The 16,785-nt window shown below is 44.5% G+C and overlaps 1 protein-coding gene across 1 annotated transcript in view; it reads left to right on the forward strand.

Moving 5' to 3' along the window:
- The window catches only part of loxhd1a (lipoxygenase homology PLAT domains 1a), a 38,988-nt gene that overhangs the window by 16,328 nt on the left and 5,875 nt on the right, over positions 1–16,785 (forward strand). Inside the window, exons 19-37 of the mRNA XM_069673370.1 lie at positions 1,020–1,180; positions 1,258–1,591; positions 1,704–1,855; positions 3,777–3,910; positions 4,327–4,475; positions 4,549–4,653; positions 4,739–4,867; positions 4,958–5,122; positions 5,203–5,384; positions 5,496–5,612; positions 7,586–7,748; positions 7,981–8,135; positions 8,226–8,435; positions 10,142–10,265; positions 10,377–10,585; positions 10,681–10,866; positions 12,098–12,225; positions 12,317–12,434; positions 15,918–16,095. Coding sequence (XP_069529471.1) covers positions 1,020–1,180; positions 1,258–1,591; positions 1,704–1,855; positions 3,777–3,910; positions 4,327–4,475; positions 4,549–4,653; positions 4,739–4,867; positions 4,958–5,122; positions 5,203–5,384; positions 5,496–5,612; positions 7,586–7,748; positions 7,981–8,135; positions 8,226–8,435; positions 10,142–10,265; positions 10,377–10,585; positions 10,681–10,866; positions 12,098–12,225; positions 12,317–12,434; positions 15,918–16,095 — 3,099 coding nt within the window. The remainder of the gene's footprint in view (positions 1–1,019; positions 1,181–1,257; positions 1,592–1,703; positions 1,856–3,776; positions 3,911–4,326; positions 4,476–4,548; positions 4,654–4,738; positions 4,868–4,957; positions 5,123–5,202; positions 5,385–5,495; positions 5,613–7,585; positions 7,749–7,980; positions 8,136–8,225; positions 8,436–10,141; positions 10,266–10,376; positions 10,586–10,680; positions 10,867–12,097; positions 12,226–12,316; positions 12,435–15,917; positions 16,096–16,785) is intronic.

Raw genomic sequence — 16,785 nt, forward strand, 5'->3', positions numbered from 1 at the left:
TGCGTTTTATTATTTTTTATGTGGTTCCAAGTATGTGTACACAAAGTGTCTGCATTATAGCGGATAAGGGAAGAAGGACAGGACAAATAGTGCCCCATGTGATTCATGAAGGGACAGTGCTTTATGTACTGATGAAGAAGCAGTTTATCATAGTTTGTAATAATGCATGTGTAAGGAAACAGACTTTTCATGAGGATAGTTATAGTGGTAACCTCGAAGATCTCAGTGTCGTTCTCTTTGGCGGCACCTATGGTGATAAACGGTAATTGCGGGAGCACACGTTCCCAGATATCCAGACAGTGTTGCATGTGTGACGTCCACGTTTGGCTCCAGTTGTAACTCTTGATTTTCCTTGCTGACGGTCGCTTTCCTTTTTAGACTGTTTGCTTCTTCTGAGCGTCGAGTTTGTTTCTTCTTCTTTGGATTTTCACTTATTGTTGAAGTTGTATCCGTAGTCATCCATCTTTTCTTTGTTTGTTCAGCCATAGTAGATTACTGTTTACTCGCAACGCTTGCAGAGAGCAGAAAAGCAGCCGCTTAGCTCCGCCTACCCGCTCTGGCAAACCAACCACTGCTGGTTGAAATGCAAAGGCTTTCGTCAGTGGGCCATAGGCTCAATCACCATTGTGATACCTCTTTCAGCGATAGATAGAGACTTAACAGACATTTATTAAATGTAGAATATAGATTAAATGTGGATTAACGGCACGACACCTCTGTTTGTATTGAACCGCTCCCTCTCTCGCTCGTCCATATGAGAGCGCTCTCCGTCTCTCCTTGCGGTGAGTCTGCATCATGTTTTGTTTGATCAGTTTTAATGAAGGTGATTGAGCCAACATATTTATTTGCATATAGAGTGGGGAAGTGTGATTCGATTCGTTCACTTGAAATGCATGCTGGGACACATTTTAATACCAGGTGTAAACAGGCTCATAAACAGTCAGAACTGATGCATTTAGCAGTGGTTAGAGTTGAAGATTACTCCTCTGCTCTATGTAATCTTTCTTTCTCTATAACAGTGATCAACTATGAAGTCACAGTGGTCACAGGGGACGTGCGTTCAGGTGGCACCAATGCAAACGTCTTCTGTCAGATCTACGGAGAGGAAGGAAAGACTGAAGTTCTCACTCTAAAGAGTCGCTCCAACAATTTCGAACGCGGCACCACAGAGATTTTCAAGGTGTGTATACCACCTGAATTGTGTGTTGGAGATTTCACTTCCTGGTTTGACCACTTTTTTTCATACCAACAACCCAGATCGAGGCTCAGGACGTCGGGAAGATCTACAAGATTCGTATTTACCACGACGGGAAGGGTATCGGAGACGGCTGGTTCCTGGAGACGGTGGACATCAAGCGGCTGACGATGGCGATGGTGCAGGTGGAGGTGAAGAAGGAGGACACCAAGAAAGACAAGAAGAAGGACAAGAAGAAGAAGAAGAAGGAGGAGGAGGAGGAGGTGGAGATCGTCGAGAAGCTGCAGGAGGTGGTGGAGACGTTTATGTTCCCCTGTAACCGCTGGCTGGCTCGGGATGAGGAGGACAGGGAGATCGTGGTGGAGCTGCTGACAGAGGAGAATGAAGAGCTGGAGGGTGAGTACAGCATGAAGGAATGTGTCTTATTTGCATTGTGACATTTGACGTTGAATCGAGCAAATGTCATGAGGTGCAACGTTAAAATGTCACTGTCTGTGTTTCTTCTTAGTGAACTCATACGAGGTCCACGTGTTCACGGGGACGATGTGGGGGGCGGGGACGGACGCCAACGTTTACATTAACATCTACGGAGAGATTGGCGACACGGGGGAGAGGCAGCTCAGGAGGTCAAACAACCTGAACAAATTTGAGAAAGGCAAGGTAAGCTCTGTTTCTGTCAGCTCTTTTACGTGATAGAAACTTTTCTGTTTTAAAAGGATGCATATTTTCACTTTCTCTGAGACAGATGAACAGTTTGATACCACTCTTTGCATCTACATCTATTTATGTCAGTTTAATGTGAGGCCAGAGCCAGAAATCTCTCTGCATAAAGAGTATATTAGGAGGAAAACGGTTGCCTGGCTCTGTTTAAAGAAAAAAAGCTATAAGGTGTCGATTAGTGAGCTTAATGTGCCTGTAGGTGGCTTTTAAGTCTTTGCAGACAGTCAAAAATGTCATCCAATTTCTCATCTCACTGTTGGCAAGAAAGCAATTAACCATTCCTTGGTATTTCTTTAAAGTTTCTCAAACTTTTTCATTTAAATAAATGTCTGTTAAGTCACTATCTATCACCGAATGAGGTAACACAATGGTGACTGAGCCTACAGCCCACTGATGAAAGCCTTTGCATTTGCAGTATTACAGACTGGCTGTCTGTGGCAACATTCGCAGAAAAAAATCACAAGCGGCGCCCAGTTAGTGACGCGTTTTCCATCACCCAGCAGTGGTTGGTCTGCCAGAGAGGGTAGGCGGAGCTAAGTGGCTGCTTTTCCGGTCTCTGCAAGTGTAAACAGTAATCTACTATGGCTGAACAAACAAAGAAAAGATCGATGACTACAGATACAACTTCAATAATAAGTGAAAATCCAGAGAAAAAGAAACAAACTCGACGCTCAGATGAAGGCAAACAGTCTAAAAAGGAAAGCGACCGTCAGCGAGGAAAATCAAGAGTTACAACCGGAGCCAACCGTGGACGTCTGGTTAAATTGGGAAGTGTGCTCCCACAACTATTGCCAGTAGGTGGCGCTCAAGAGCACGAAACTGAAATATTCGAGATCGTATCTTTAAATGCAAAGTTTGTAATTTCTGCTGCAAGGGCTCAGACGTCCAAAACAATAACAAAGGCGTACTCGACAGACTCAAATCACATCACATTTTTTAAGGAATATAATTTTCCTCAATCAAATCAAATAAAGTTAGCAAACAGAACAGTCTGCTGACTGTGTCTCCGCATGTCTCCTGTGTTTTCCTGGAAGGCAGGAGAACAAATTTATCAAACTTATCAAAATATACATTGAAGGGATTTTTAATTAAGCCATGTTAATGTGGTGGTCAGCGGTGTTGCCACACAGCGAGAGGGTTCCTGGTTCAAATCCCATGTAGGAGGCTTTTATGTGTGGAGTTTGCATGTTCTCCCCCGTGCACGCGTGGGTTCCCTCCGGGTACTCCGGCTTCCTCCCACAGTCCAAAGACATGCTCGTTAGGTTCATTGGTGACTCTAAAATGCTCATATGCGTGAGAGTGAGCGCGAAAGGTTGTCTGTGTCTGTGTGTCAGCCCTGTGACTGACTGCCGATCAGCCCAGGGTGAACCCCGCCTCTCGCCCAATGACAGCTGGGATGGGCTCCAACCCACTTCCTTTAATACCTCTCACTTCCTCTGAGACTTGGTATTCTTGACCTCAAATGCAAAAACATAAAGTAACAGTGAAAGTATGTCCTCAGGGGGACACTGAACTGGTGACACTGAGCGATGCCAGGATGCCAGAGCTAGCAGAGGCCCTGTAACACGCCAGAGATTATAGATATTTATTTGTATTCATTTATTATTAGGTTACATTTCCAGCTGTCTTAAACAGAGTCTTCGGTTCCCTACAGAAGCTTCCTTCTTCCACCGTTCCCAAAGCATTTGTACTACATGATTGTTATCACCGATACTGTTTCCTCTTGTCAAACAAATGTTGCATCTAAAGAGTCCTGCGGGTTAAATAAAGATCAAATGAATAAGTAACGAGGCTCTGCTAATCTAAAAGACCTGTGACATTTCCTGACCCTTTGTCTCTGGTGTGTCTCGCTGCGACCCAGGAGGACGTTTTCAACATCCCAGCGGTCGACCTCGGGGTCCTGAGGAAGCTGAGGATCCGGCACGACAACAGCCAGGCCAGCGCCGGCTGGTTCCTGGACCGAGTGGAGATCGTGGACAACAAAGACGACACCACGTAAGCCCGGATGATGTCAGAATCAGAGATCCATCAGCACTTAAACTCAGATATGATGCATCTTCACACTAATCACTTGAATTATTTGATTTATTAATAACAGAAACTAGTTAATCCATCATTTATGTAACAGAAAAAAAATATGTCCACCTTGCTTAGTCACTGTAGACATCAGATCAATGCAACAGGTTTCAGAAAACATCATCTTTCATAGGAAACAGAGCCTGCACTAAAACTGTCTGTAGAGCTCCCCCTTGTGGCTGGAAATGGTACTGTCTGTGAGACTTAAAATCAATCTAGATACAGTAGATATCAACTTTAAACACTTGATCGACCAGAAATTAAACAGAGATTATTGTATTAGTACTAAGCAGACTGTACTCTACACTAAATATATAACATATATTGTGTTTTAGGTACTTTTTCCCGTGTAAACGCTGGCTGGCTGTTGACGAGGACGATGGACAGCTTGCCAGAGAGCTGGTCCCTGTGGACGAGGCCTTCATGAGGAAAGGGGACGACGATGAGGAAGAGTCGGAGGCCACGCTCGGCCTGGAACAAAAAGGTGAGATCATGTGTTATTTTAAAAATAACCATATTTTTATATTTTTGTTTTCTGACCTGGTTTCTAATCACAGCCATGTCCACCACGTACACCATGAGGATAAAAACTGGAGACAAAAAGTACGCAGGAACAGACGCTAATGTCTTCATGACGCTGTACGGCACCAAGGATGACACAGGTGATACCTCAGATTACCTTACTGCACTTTTATCCACGTGCATGTGCATTTAAATGATTGAACTCTGTGATGTGTGCATCGACAGGGATAATAAACCTGAAGTCTTCAAAGACTCATAAGAATAAGTTCGAGCAGGGGATGATCGACGAGTTCACAGTGGAGGCAGTGGACATCGGGCCGCTGAAGAAGCTGCGTGTTGGACACGACAACCGCGGTACAGTTGGGCAGACTCCCTGCGTTTTGCTGTGATTAAGGTAAGATAAGTCAGAATATATTAAAAATATATACTTTAATGTTTAAGGAGGAGGATCAGCAGGCTGGTTCCTCGACTGGGTGGAGATCGATGCCCCGTCTCTTGGACAGAAACTTCGCTTCCCCTGCGGCCGCTGGTTGGATAAAGGGGAGGATGACGGTGCCATCGTCAGGGACCTTTTCCCTAACCCTCTGCAGACGGAGCTCTACACTCCATGTAAATCACGCCGCATATCAGTCTGTATTACTTACACAAGTAAAGATACTTTTTGCACATTACTTTGTTTTGTTTTGTAGTTGTCCCCTATGAGATTAAAACCTTCACGAGTGACGTGTTTGGAGCCGGCACAGACGCAGACGTCTCCATCGTCCTGTACGGCCGAGACGCAGTGTGCACCCAGCAGAAGTCTCTGTGCGTCAACAAGAGGGAGAGGATCATGTACTTTGAAAGAGCAGCTGAGGACATGTTTATTGTGGAGGTACAATAACAGTTTATAGACAGAAATAGATAAAGTATAGATTAGGAGCATAATAAGGCATTCAGTCTATTTATGATTTCATTGTTAATTTAGTGATGTTTTTCTCTGCAGCTGGAGGATGTGGGGGATGTAATCGAGAAGATCCGTATCGGCCACGACAACCGCGGAGTCAACCCAGGCTGGCATCTGGACCGAGTGGAGATCAGACGTCTGCTCAGGAAGGGAAAGGTACAGCATACAGAGGAAGAAGTGTTCAGATCCTTTATTTAAAGATCTTGAAGATCTCAGTTTCGTTCTATTTGGCAGCACCCTATGGCAATGAACGGTAAATTTCCCAGATATCCAGACAGTGTTGCATGTGTGACGTCCACGGTTGGCTCCGGTTGTAACTCTTGATGTTCCTCGCTGACGGTCGCTTTCCTTTTTAGACTGTTTGCCTTCATCTGAGCGTCGAATTTGTTTCTTTTTCTTTGGATTTTCACTTATTTTTGAAGTTGTATCTGTAGTCATCGATCTTTTCTTTGTTTGTTCAGCCATAGTAGATTACTGTTTACTCGCAACACTTGCAGAGAGCGGAAAAGAAGCCGCTTAGCTCCGCCTACCCTCTCTGGCAGACCAACCACTGCTGGGTGATGGAAAACGTGTCACTAACTGGGGGCCGCTGGGGATTCTTTTCCATGAAAGTCGCTACAGACACCCAGTCTGTAATACTGCAAATGCAAAGGCTTTCATCAGTGGGCCATAGGCTCAGTCACCATTGTGTTACCTCATTCAGCGATAGAGTAATTGTTAAGGCTGGGTCTTTGTGTTTGGACCACTGTAGCAGGAGACGAACACAGAGAGCAGTTTAGAGGTGTTTCATGAATTAAGTGCTGCCAAAATTATCCCAAAAAAACTGTGAAACGTCCAAAAAGGGCTAGACCAAAATGAGCCAGGTGGTGTTTGGCTGGAGGCTGGCTGACCACTGAAGGCTGTGAGGGCAGGTGAGTCTGGAAGTCTGATGAGGCAGTTGGGCACGCACGCTGAAAAAAACACAAAAGAAAAGCCAAGTAAAACTTGGACGGAAGCTAAAGCTACAGGTAGCAGGAAAAACACTGACAGACAAAAAACACTGGAGGCAAAAAAACAAGCAACAAGACGGAGTTATCTGGCAGAGTGGGGGAGTCTTGACCAGTCTTTTGTGGAGCAGGTGATTGCTGGAAGATTGAGAACAGGTGTGCCTCTGCTGAAGAGAGAGCGAGTCAGCCACGTCTCCTGCCACACACACACACACACACACACACACACTGTGGGGAAAGGTAACACAAAGAGGAGAGGAAAAACAAAACACAAGAAAACCCCACACCATAACAGAAAAAATACTCATTAAAAGTCATAATACCTGCATTGGTTATGTCACTTGATTGATTATATGTATCATCGTGTCACTCGTCATAGATTACGTTGGAGCCAGTTCTAGCTGAGGCTGCACGGTGGTGCAGTGGTTAGTACAGCTAGAAGGGTCCTGGTTCGAACCCCGGTTCGGACGTAAGTGGGTCGAGTATGCGTGGGTTCCCTCCGGGTTCTCCGGCTTCCTCCCACAGCACAAAGACATGCTCGTTAGGTTCACTGGTGAAAGGATGTCTGTGTCTGTGTGTCAGCCCTGTGATTGACAGGTAACAGTAACCCCGCCTCTCGCCCAATGACAGCTGGGCCCCACGACCCTGAACAGGATAAGCAGTATAGATAATGGATGGATAGTTGTAGCTACTTTATTCACTGTTGGAAACTTAAATCCATAAAAAGCCGCCACATTTTATAAGATGATCGTATGTTTTGGATCTTTAATCCTCAGCTGTTGCAGAACCAGCGATTGAAACTGTCAAACATTTAGAGAAATAAAAATCTTAACAACTTAAAATAAACATCTTCAGTATTTGATGCAGAGGATTTACATTGACCTCTGCCTACATCTAAATACTCACATGTGCTGGTGAAACATCAGCGTTTGGTCAGCAGGTGGAGATGTTCTCCTCACATACAGAGTAGGGTAACCCACTGCTGCCATTTCTGTTTATGTCTCACACTCTGAGCAGAGGCTCCGACTAATCCAGGACTCTGTGTTCACTGTCTCCTCTGAGGCACAAACACATAAATTAAACCCCAGCCTCTCCCTCTCTCTCTCTCTCTCTCTCTCTCTCTCTTTCTCTCTCTCTCTGCAGGGTTCAGAGACGGTCATCTTCCCCTGTGAGCGCTGGCTCGCCAAGTCTGAGGATGACGGAGAGACGGTGAGAGAGCTGGTGCCGTCTGACATCATCACGGAGAAACTTTCCCGAGACGGAAACCTGAAGGTCACTGAGGTGGAGGTGGAGGATGCCCTGGAGAGTACGTCACACACGCAGACAACACATTCAACTGCATTCACACACACAAACATGCAGGAAAATCACGCAGATTAGTCTCCCTTAGGTTTCCTGTCTCATGCCTCCAGGTCTTTGCCTTCCCTGAATGACTCTCTGTTTTTAGAGCAGCATCAACAGTGATGGAAAATTGCATTCTTTTCTATCTATAATCATTCTCCCCCCTGTGTGCTAACGTGTGAACATTTCCACTACAGCTCACACATACACAGTGTCAGTGATGACAGGGGACGTTTACGGAGCCGGAACAGACGCCAACGTCTTCCTCACCATCTACGGGGACCTGGGCGACACCGGGGAGAGGAAACTCAGCAAGTCGGAGACAAACAGCAACAAGTTTGAGCGAGGATCTGTAAGAAATCACTAAACATATCACATGAGTAAGCACAAACTACATAAATGTACGATTCTTACACTAACTGTCATGTTTTTATCTCCACAGGTGGATAAGTTCACCATGGAGGCAGTCGACCTCGGGCAAGTGTTCAGGATCAAGATCCGCCACGATAACAGCATGATGAGCCCCGACTGGTACCTGGACCAGGTGGAGGTGGTGGACGTGGATACAGAGGAGGTCTTTCTCTTCTTATGTGAACGCTGGCTGTCCAGGAAGAGGGAGGACCGGCGCATTTGCAGAGTCTTCTATGTCAAGGTAACAAGAAAGACTTCTGTTTGTGTACAGGAAGTACTGAACCCAGTCAGTTATTGTTTAAAGGCCCCAGATTGCAAATTAGTAGGCAGTAAAAATAATTATATAGAAATAATCTTGTCACTGATGGTCTGGTTTGCTTCTGTAGGTCTTAAAGAGTTATCAGAATTAATTTCGGTCTGTTTCATAACCAGCAAATAACTCCTCACAGGAGCTTTAAATCAGTTCCTACAGTTGTCAAGACTCCAGCCAACCTTGTTTTCTCCTGATAACAGGTTGATTATCTTGTTATCTCGGGATACAAAGCTCTTCTTCTCAACATAATAGTACCGTTGTACGGCTGTTCTTGGCTTCCATAAAGAGACGCCTTTGAACTGTTAGTAAAAAACAACCAGATAAAGGAGAATAAAATGAGTAAGGCACCTCAAACATTGAAATGCAGACAAGAGTGAGTTTTCTCACACCTTTTTCACATACTTTAGACTCGAGCTGACAATTTATAAGGAAGTTGATCTTTTCAATTCGGTTGCAATAATGCAGTGAGCATCAGTAATGCATGTCAACCACAATTACACATAAGATGAGCTGAACCAGTCCATCAGAGCCCTGACAAGGTCAGGTTGCTTCCTTTAAAGTGATAATCGCGAAGATTTCATTTTCGTTCTCTTTGGCGTCACCTATGGCGATAAATTGTGGGAGCACACTTCCCAGTTATCCAGACAGTGTTGCATGTGTGACGTCCACGGTTGGCTCCGGCTGTAACTCTTGATTTCTTTCGCTGACGGTCGCTTTCCTTTTTAGACAGTTTGCCTTCATCTGAGCGTCCAATTTGTTTTTTTTTCTTTGCATTTTCACTTATTGTTGAAGTTGTATCTGTAGTCATCCATCTTTTCTTTGTTTGTTCAGCCATAGTAGATTACTGTTTACTCGCAACACTTGCAGAGAGCGGAAAAGCAGCCACTTAGCTCCGCCTACCCTCTCTGTCCAACTGTCCTGTTGTTCTTTGCATGTCACGTTTGTCCAGTTTTCTGAGCTTCTTTTCACATGCAACTATTTCCATCATTTGTTCTTTTTGTTCGGTTTGAGGTTCTTTCCAACATCTTACATTCAACCGAGCACACGTTATTAAGCGTTCATTAACATTCGCACTCTACCGCCAAGTCAAACACAATTGCAATGTTAACCTGCTGATGTTGCCAGCATGCTTAAAGAACTAAACAGCAACTTGTCTTCAGTGAAAGATTGTCCTGTTTACTCTTGACAATCCTGAGACCCTTTATTGTGAAACATTTTAATGAGAACACCTTTATTGTGAAAAACTCAGTGAAACTGTTCAGACTGAATCATAACGAGTAACGTCGAGTTTTTCGGATGTTTTAATTTAAAACTCTGAGGAGAACAAAATAATTTAACCACCCGGCTCCAACACCTCCAACAGGAAATCGAAGAAATCAATAGCTCTAATCCTCAGCACATAAATCAGCATGCCAGGTAGATTATTATTTTTCACCCACTTTATTTTTTACCTCTTTGTTCTGCTTTAATGTCCTGCTTTTTAGCTTCCTGTCTCGTTCTATTGGAGCCGTGTGTGACACTAGGAGGGGATTCATTTCCTTTATTGTTTTATTACATATATTGCTGCACTAGAAATGAATGGTAGTAAATGCCATTGAGCTGTCTCTGCATGTGTCTGTGTTGTGTTCCCTCAGGGTTATGAAGGAGTGAGAGAAGGCCTGAACAGTAAGAAGAACTCGGCCCTCACATTAAAGAGCGTCGACAGCAACATGAACAAAAAGAGCAAAAAGAAGAAGGAGGAAGAAATCGAGCTCGCGAGTAAGAACCGCCCGAGTCTTCCTCTTTCCTGTGAACGTTTGTCATTAACATCTTTCACACAACCTCCCGCTGCTCTCATGAATGAATAAGTGCTGTGCCCTTCCTGTGCAGTCATACCGTACCACATGACCATCTGCACCGGACTGGAGCGCGACGCGAGCACCGCCAGCAGGGCTTATGTGATCATCATCGGGGCCAATCACACCCAGACCGAGAGGCTGTGGCTGGACCTGCCGGATGGGAGGAAGGGCTTCGAGGCCGGCTCTCTGGAGACTTTCGAGGCCCACGGTTCAGACGTGGGGGAGATCAAAAAGGTCGAGGTGAGGGAGGGAGTGCACCAACACACACATGAACGGGCAGAAAAAATACACCCACGTTGCTCTGAGTGATTGTTTCTCTCCCTCCCCGCCTGCAGCTCGGCCATGATGGGGCCACTCCAGAGAGCTGCTGGCTGGTTGATGAGCTGTCTGTTGCTGTGCCAACCAAAGGGGTCAAATACATCTTTGCTTGCAAGTGCTGGCTGGCCAAAGATCGAGGAGACGGTTTGACTGCCAGAGTGTTCAACGTGCTGGATGCAGAGAACATTTCCATCTCCCAGAAGGTATGTTAATGCGAGCAAATCGATGCAAAGCACAGACATATGGCGGATTGCTTTCATCACAGTTACATCAAAGTGCTGCAACAGACCTGAGATAGTGAGACAATTTAACACCAACATTATTGTGCTGTATGGCCTTTACCATTTAAAGCAAAAAGTGACTATATTAGACATCTCCAGGAAATGTTTTCTTTTCTTTTTTTTTTATAAAAATGAAGATTTATATTGGTTATATTGATTTTGTACCATTCTCTCTTAGTTCTCTGTAATCGATAGAAGCAGTAATATTTTAAATTGGCGCCATAGCTGTGGAGAAAGTCGTACAAACAGCTCGTGGGTTCGCCCATTCTACATTCCTACAACACCCAGAGTGCATTGCGCCCCTCCCTCTGAAAGGGACGGCCCAGCGAGAGACGCTGGAGCGAAATACTACTGTCGCTGCAGATAACGGCTCAGAGCGGTACAGAATCTGAAATATGATGAGAATATACCGGTGGACCATCTAAAAAATCCCAAACATCTCAAACCTGGCGGTTTTGAACGAGACATGACATCGGAGGCGAGCGTCCTAGATTGAGGAAGTGTAGTTTAACAAGCTCCCTGGCCTCCGCCAGGTGACGCGTTTTACGTAGTCTGGCGGAGGTTTTCCAGGGCCCATTGGGGAAGCGGACAGCGTCCTCCAAAGGCACAGAGCCAAATTGCCCTTTTTTTCTACCATAATGGCATTAGCTCCCCATAATAGCATGATAGGACTGAGGTAGAAAATCGGCAAACTGGCCCTTTAAAGACTTGTTTCTAATTGGTTAATTACAGCATTCTGCTATTTCTCAAGAACAGACCGTTGCTAAGGATGCCACTCTAGTCACACAATCCGGAGGACTAACTGTCATCATATCAATCCGCTGAAAGAAGTCCGGTAAATTTGACGTCGGCTTGTTTACAGAGGAGAAAAAAAGAAAAGAGATGGCGGAGAGAAAGCAAGAGAGGTTAAACAATACAAAAACTGAAGGCTACGACAAAACTGAAGAGGTTTTGTTGATCCTCTACGATCCAATCGGATTGGAGCCAAAATGAAAAAGATAACACAATTATGAACTCCTTTAAAATCTCACCAATTTACAGCTTTGGCTCATTTTTACTGGTTCCCTCCTCATGGCCCGTCCTCTCACTATTATGTTATGAAAGTTTTTTAGCATCACCGTCAACCTTTTAACTGCTACTCTTCTCCTGTCAGGTCATCTACGAGGTGACCGTAGTAACAGGAGACGTGCAGAACGCAGGAACCGACACTCTGATCTTCATGTCCGTGTTCGGAGCCAACGGCAGCACGGAGGAGATGCTGCTGCAGAAGAACGAGGACAGGTAGACAAACATGCACATCATAAAATAAAGAGGTCAGAGGTCAGTATGCAGTAGATTTTAAACTCTGTGCTGTCTGATTGGTGGGTCACAGGTTTGAGCGCGGTCAGGAGGACACTTTCAACATGGAGATCGATGACATCGCCCCGCTGAGGAAGATGAGGCTTCGGATTGACGGCTCGGGCAGTCGGCCTGACTGGTTCCTGGATAAGGTCAGCTCGCCTTAAAGGGAAACTCCAACAATTTTACGATTGCAATCAATTTATGTTAACTGGTCTAGGAGAGTAGATACTATAGCACATGTGAAAAAATGTGGCGAGAAATAAAAAAAATGGTTGACATTTTTAGCAACAAAATCTGGGGTTTTGCAGACCTCTCTCTATAGCCGAATATGATTATCTCTGCTTGCGGCTAGTGCCTTAAAGCTACATTAGCTGCTACAAGTAAAAATCTGTAAGAAGTTGAGTTGCATTGTGGGTAACAAAGGCACCAGGTATTGATAAAGAAGAGCAAGACAATCGCTGGGTCCCAATCCAGGGGCTGCATCCTTCGAAGGATGTATTTGAAGGCCGATTGCGTCACAGCGGCACGTTGAAGGCTGTCCCAAATACGAAGGCTCCCTCAGATGCGGCCAACAAATGCGTCCTCTGTTTCCCGGGCCACAAAGGATCCATCAGGTGCATCCTTCGCAGCCCAATGTATCCCCAGATTCATCGCGCGCCAATTCAAACGAGATGGCGGACAGCAATACACTTTTAAATGTAAAAGTTTTTGTTTCAACTCAATCAAATAGCCAGCGTTGGACATGTTTAAAAAACAAAGGGGCCCTTATTGTCTTTAAAATAATTGGTTAAGTTACGGGACGTTAGTTACGCTAGCTAGTTAGCCTGCTAGCTACCTATTGCTAGGCGACAGGAGCAATGTTTGTATGTTTACACAAGGGTTAGGGCGGGAACAGCTGGTGGTGCAAACAAGAAATCCTCCATATGCCAGACCGTGTCATTTGAGTACAGCTTTAACGGCCTACACAGGCTGTGAATGGAGCATCCTCTGTAGACTGGAGTACTAGTTTAACCACAACAGACAGATGTGTCTTCAGTGAGATGTTTAAATCCAAGAAAATTGTCAAAAATGGAAACAAAAGGAGGCTTTAAGCAGATATAAGTCTACAATATGAGCATAAAAAGATCAATGCATCTGTTTCCTTCCTCTCTTCTTGTCAAGGACTAAATGCTTATCAAGAACAAACTGCAGCTCTCATCCATAAAACATAAATCCAGGAGCACAAAAAGCCGAACAATAACTGCTAGCTCCTTCCAAAATCAATAGTACAAAGCCGTCACAGGTTTGTGTTTTTACCGCGGCACTGTATGCTGTAGGTCACAGGATCATCCAATCTATTATATCACACAGACACACACACACACACACACACACACATCTATCCCTGCCTGCAGGAGAACGGTCAATGATTCACCCACCCGCCCACAAAGACACAGACATGTACGCACACACATACGCAGCAGTGCCCAGAGTTCCTGGAGTGAGCATATTGACCCATTTTATTCATCATGCTGTTGTTCGTACACACACACACACACACACACACAGAAATGAGCTGTGTGTGTAAAGAGAGGAAACATTCAATTTTAAATTCCCTTTAATTTTTTGTGTTTAGTGCAGAAATATAATCAGCTCCATAAATAGTTTCCGTAAGTGGTTCAGTACTTTTTCTCTGCTGCTGACCCTGCAAGGACAACATCACCGCTCACCTCCAAATTCAGTCTGATCTCTCAGGCCAAACGCTTTGATGAAACAGAACACATTTCCTATGCAAATGTCTCCTCTGTTAAAGGCACCATGCCTGCAGAGCAGCGGAGCAGTCAGGAACAATACCCGGCCCTGTCCGTCCGTGCCTGGGACTCGGCGACTGCGAGCATCTCCTTGATTTGACCCTGCACAGAGCCTTGTGTGTTCAGCATCACAAGCAGATGTGCTGCCTTTATGGATTGCTGGGTCTCTGTATTGAAATGGACACAACAGTGCACCGGGCGAGCTGCCAGCATAGTAATCTGCCCCAATAAATATGCAGAGTGGAGAGCTAATACGAGTGTGGGCAGCCTGAGCGGAGAGTCTTTGCCTGGTAATGAAATGTTTCCCAGGGTGAGTGATCAGACATGAGGGAGGAGGCGGGGTTTGTGCACACAGCGGTAACACACAAGTGTCTCTAATATGACAATCTATGACACAGCACTTATTCATTATAGTTGAATGGCTATAAGGATGGTAAGGTCTGTAAATGATGAATGAACTGTACTTACATAGCACTTAGCTAGTCTCCCAACCACTCAAAGCTGCTTTCACACTACATGTCACATTCACACAGGCCTAAGTGCCAATCATCTCCCGTTCATACGAGGACACGTCGACATGTCACTGTAGCAGTCAGGAATCGAACCACCAACCTTCCGATTGAGAGACAACTGACTCTACCACTGAGCCACAGCCACCGCTCTGTCAGCCCACCGCTCTGTCAGCCCACCACTTTACTCAGAAATGTCAGTGATCCACTGACATTCCCTCTTGTGCCATCATGAGCTGAACATTTGTAGCTGTAAATGAATTATCTTCATGTATCTAATGTCGGTAAATAGTACAACACTAGGTAGTCTTAGTGCAGGGGTCTGCTCCTGGAGAGCTACCTTCCTGCATGTTTTAAGTTTCTCCGCACTCTAACACACCTGATTTGAATGTTTTGCTCATAATCAATCCACTGAGACGCTTCAGTTGGTTGATAACGAGCACATTAATTCAAATCAGGTGTGTTAGTGAAACCTAAAACATGCAGGAAGGTAGCTCTCCAGGAGCAGGGTTGGAGACCCATGTCTTAGTGTTTACCATAAAATAATGACATACTAAATAACATACTTTTGAGATGTGGGTAAAGCAAGAGCAAGAGGAACATCTGCGGTGTCTTGGTACACCTTTAATGTCTGTCCTGACCGTAGGAAAACTGAACCCTGACAACAACTGTGATACATTAATTCACTGTCTTACACTATATCAGTGTGCCAGCAGTAACATCACAGGCAGAGTGCACCTTGTTAAACAGTAACCTTTCTAAATCATGTAAGAAAATACAATCAAAATATATACCTGTAAATGCCTGTTAGCATTTATTTAAACTATTCAATTAAGGCGATAAATCTGATCTTACATTAACAACTATTGGATTACCGTACAATTTGATACCAACATTCTTGCACCCTCAGAAATTATTGTAGTAAGTGTTTGTCCTCTAGCGCCTAATCAGGTCAAATTTTAAACTTAAATAAACCTGCAAAGCTCATATTTCCATCAGTACAATGTGAACTGTTAAGCTAGTTAGCGAATTGTTGCAAGCTAGCATGGCTAACTCATACACTGTAGTTAACAGAGTGAATTATACTTGCTGAAAATATGAATGTTTGCATCTTCATTGTTGGCATGTTAGCATACTTACATTAGCATTTAACGCAAACTGTGCCTATAAGAGCAGCTAGCATGGCTACAAAGTCTTGTTCAAACCATATAGCCTAGTTTCTTTTTTCTGATTCTGATTATAAAAACAACAACAAACAATAAGTGTCAGGCTTGTAAATGACATTAAGACTCATTTTTATGTCATATGTGACAAGCTAACTTTGTGCGTCCAGGTGATCATGCGTCACCTGACCACAGAGGAGGTGTCTGTGTTCACCTACGAGGAGTGGCTGTCCAGGACACGTGGACCAAAGAGAACCGTGATCTGCGAGATGGCTGCTGTAGTGGACGAGGAGACGATGGTGGAGCTCACCACTTACATCATCCAGGTCAAGACCAGTGATAGTGCAGGTAAGCCAGCAGGTGTCAGTAGCTATGTTTTGGGTTGGAAACCTCTAATCTTAAGGGTCACAATTATATAACATCAAATCAAATGATATCAAAGCATTTACATTAGAACAGAAGGGGACCTAGGATTGATCCTTGGGGAACACCTTTTAGCATAATTAGCAATAACATTTGGATCAAACCTGTACGGCAAGAGAACTGAAGAGTTCAAACGCATTTAACACATGAAGGCGTTTGAGATCACGTTTGAGGCCCACACGCTCCATCCATCCTTTCATCTCTGGGTCAGCATCAGGTCACTTTCAGGGATTCTCAAAGCAGCTCAAACATCCTTTTATCAGCAACATCCCCCAGCTCCTCCTGGGGTACCCTAAAGGACTCAGAGATGATGGAAAGGTGGAAACAAGCCACACTGTCACACCTTTAATCTCTCATCTGATCTTTATTTTGACTGTTTTCTGTACTCTTTCAAAATAAAGCACACAGGGGTAACCTCTAGGTGCTCAAAGTTAAAAATTGGTAGTAGCTAGCTACGGGGGAATTCTCAGATCTCTGCCTTCGCACACTGCAAAACCAAATTTGTGCTGCAACATTGTAAAGGTTTTTTAAATCTATAATCTCATTCTTTCAATCCTGATCCAAAGCTCAAGGCTGAGTTAGATGGAGATGTAACATAGATAGTTGTCCTCATTT

This window comes from Semicossyphus pulcher, unplaced genomic scaffold (assembly GCF_022749685.1).
Source record: "Semicossyphus pulcher isolate SPU_LCO1_2020_fin unplaced genomic scaffold, fSemPul1.0.p SCAF_22, whole genome shotgun sequence".
NCBI classification, from domain to species: domain Eukaryota; kingdom Metazoa; phylum Chordata; class Actinopteri; order Labriformes; family Labridae; genus Semicossyphus; species Semicossyphus pulcher.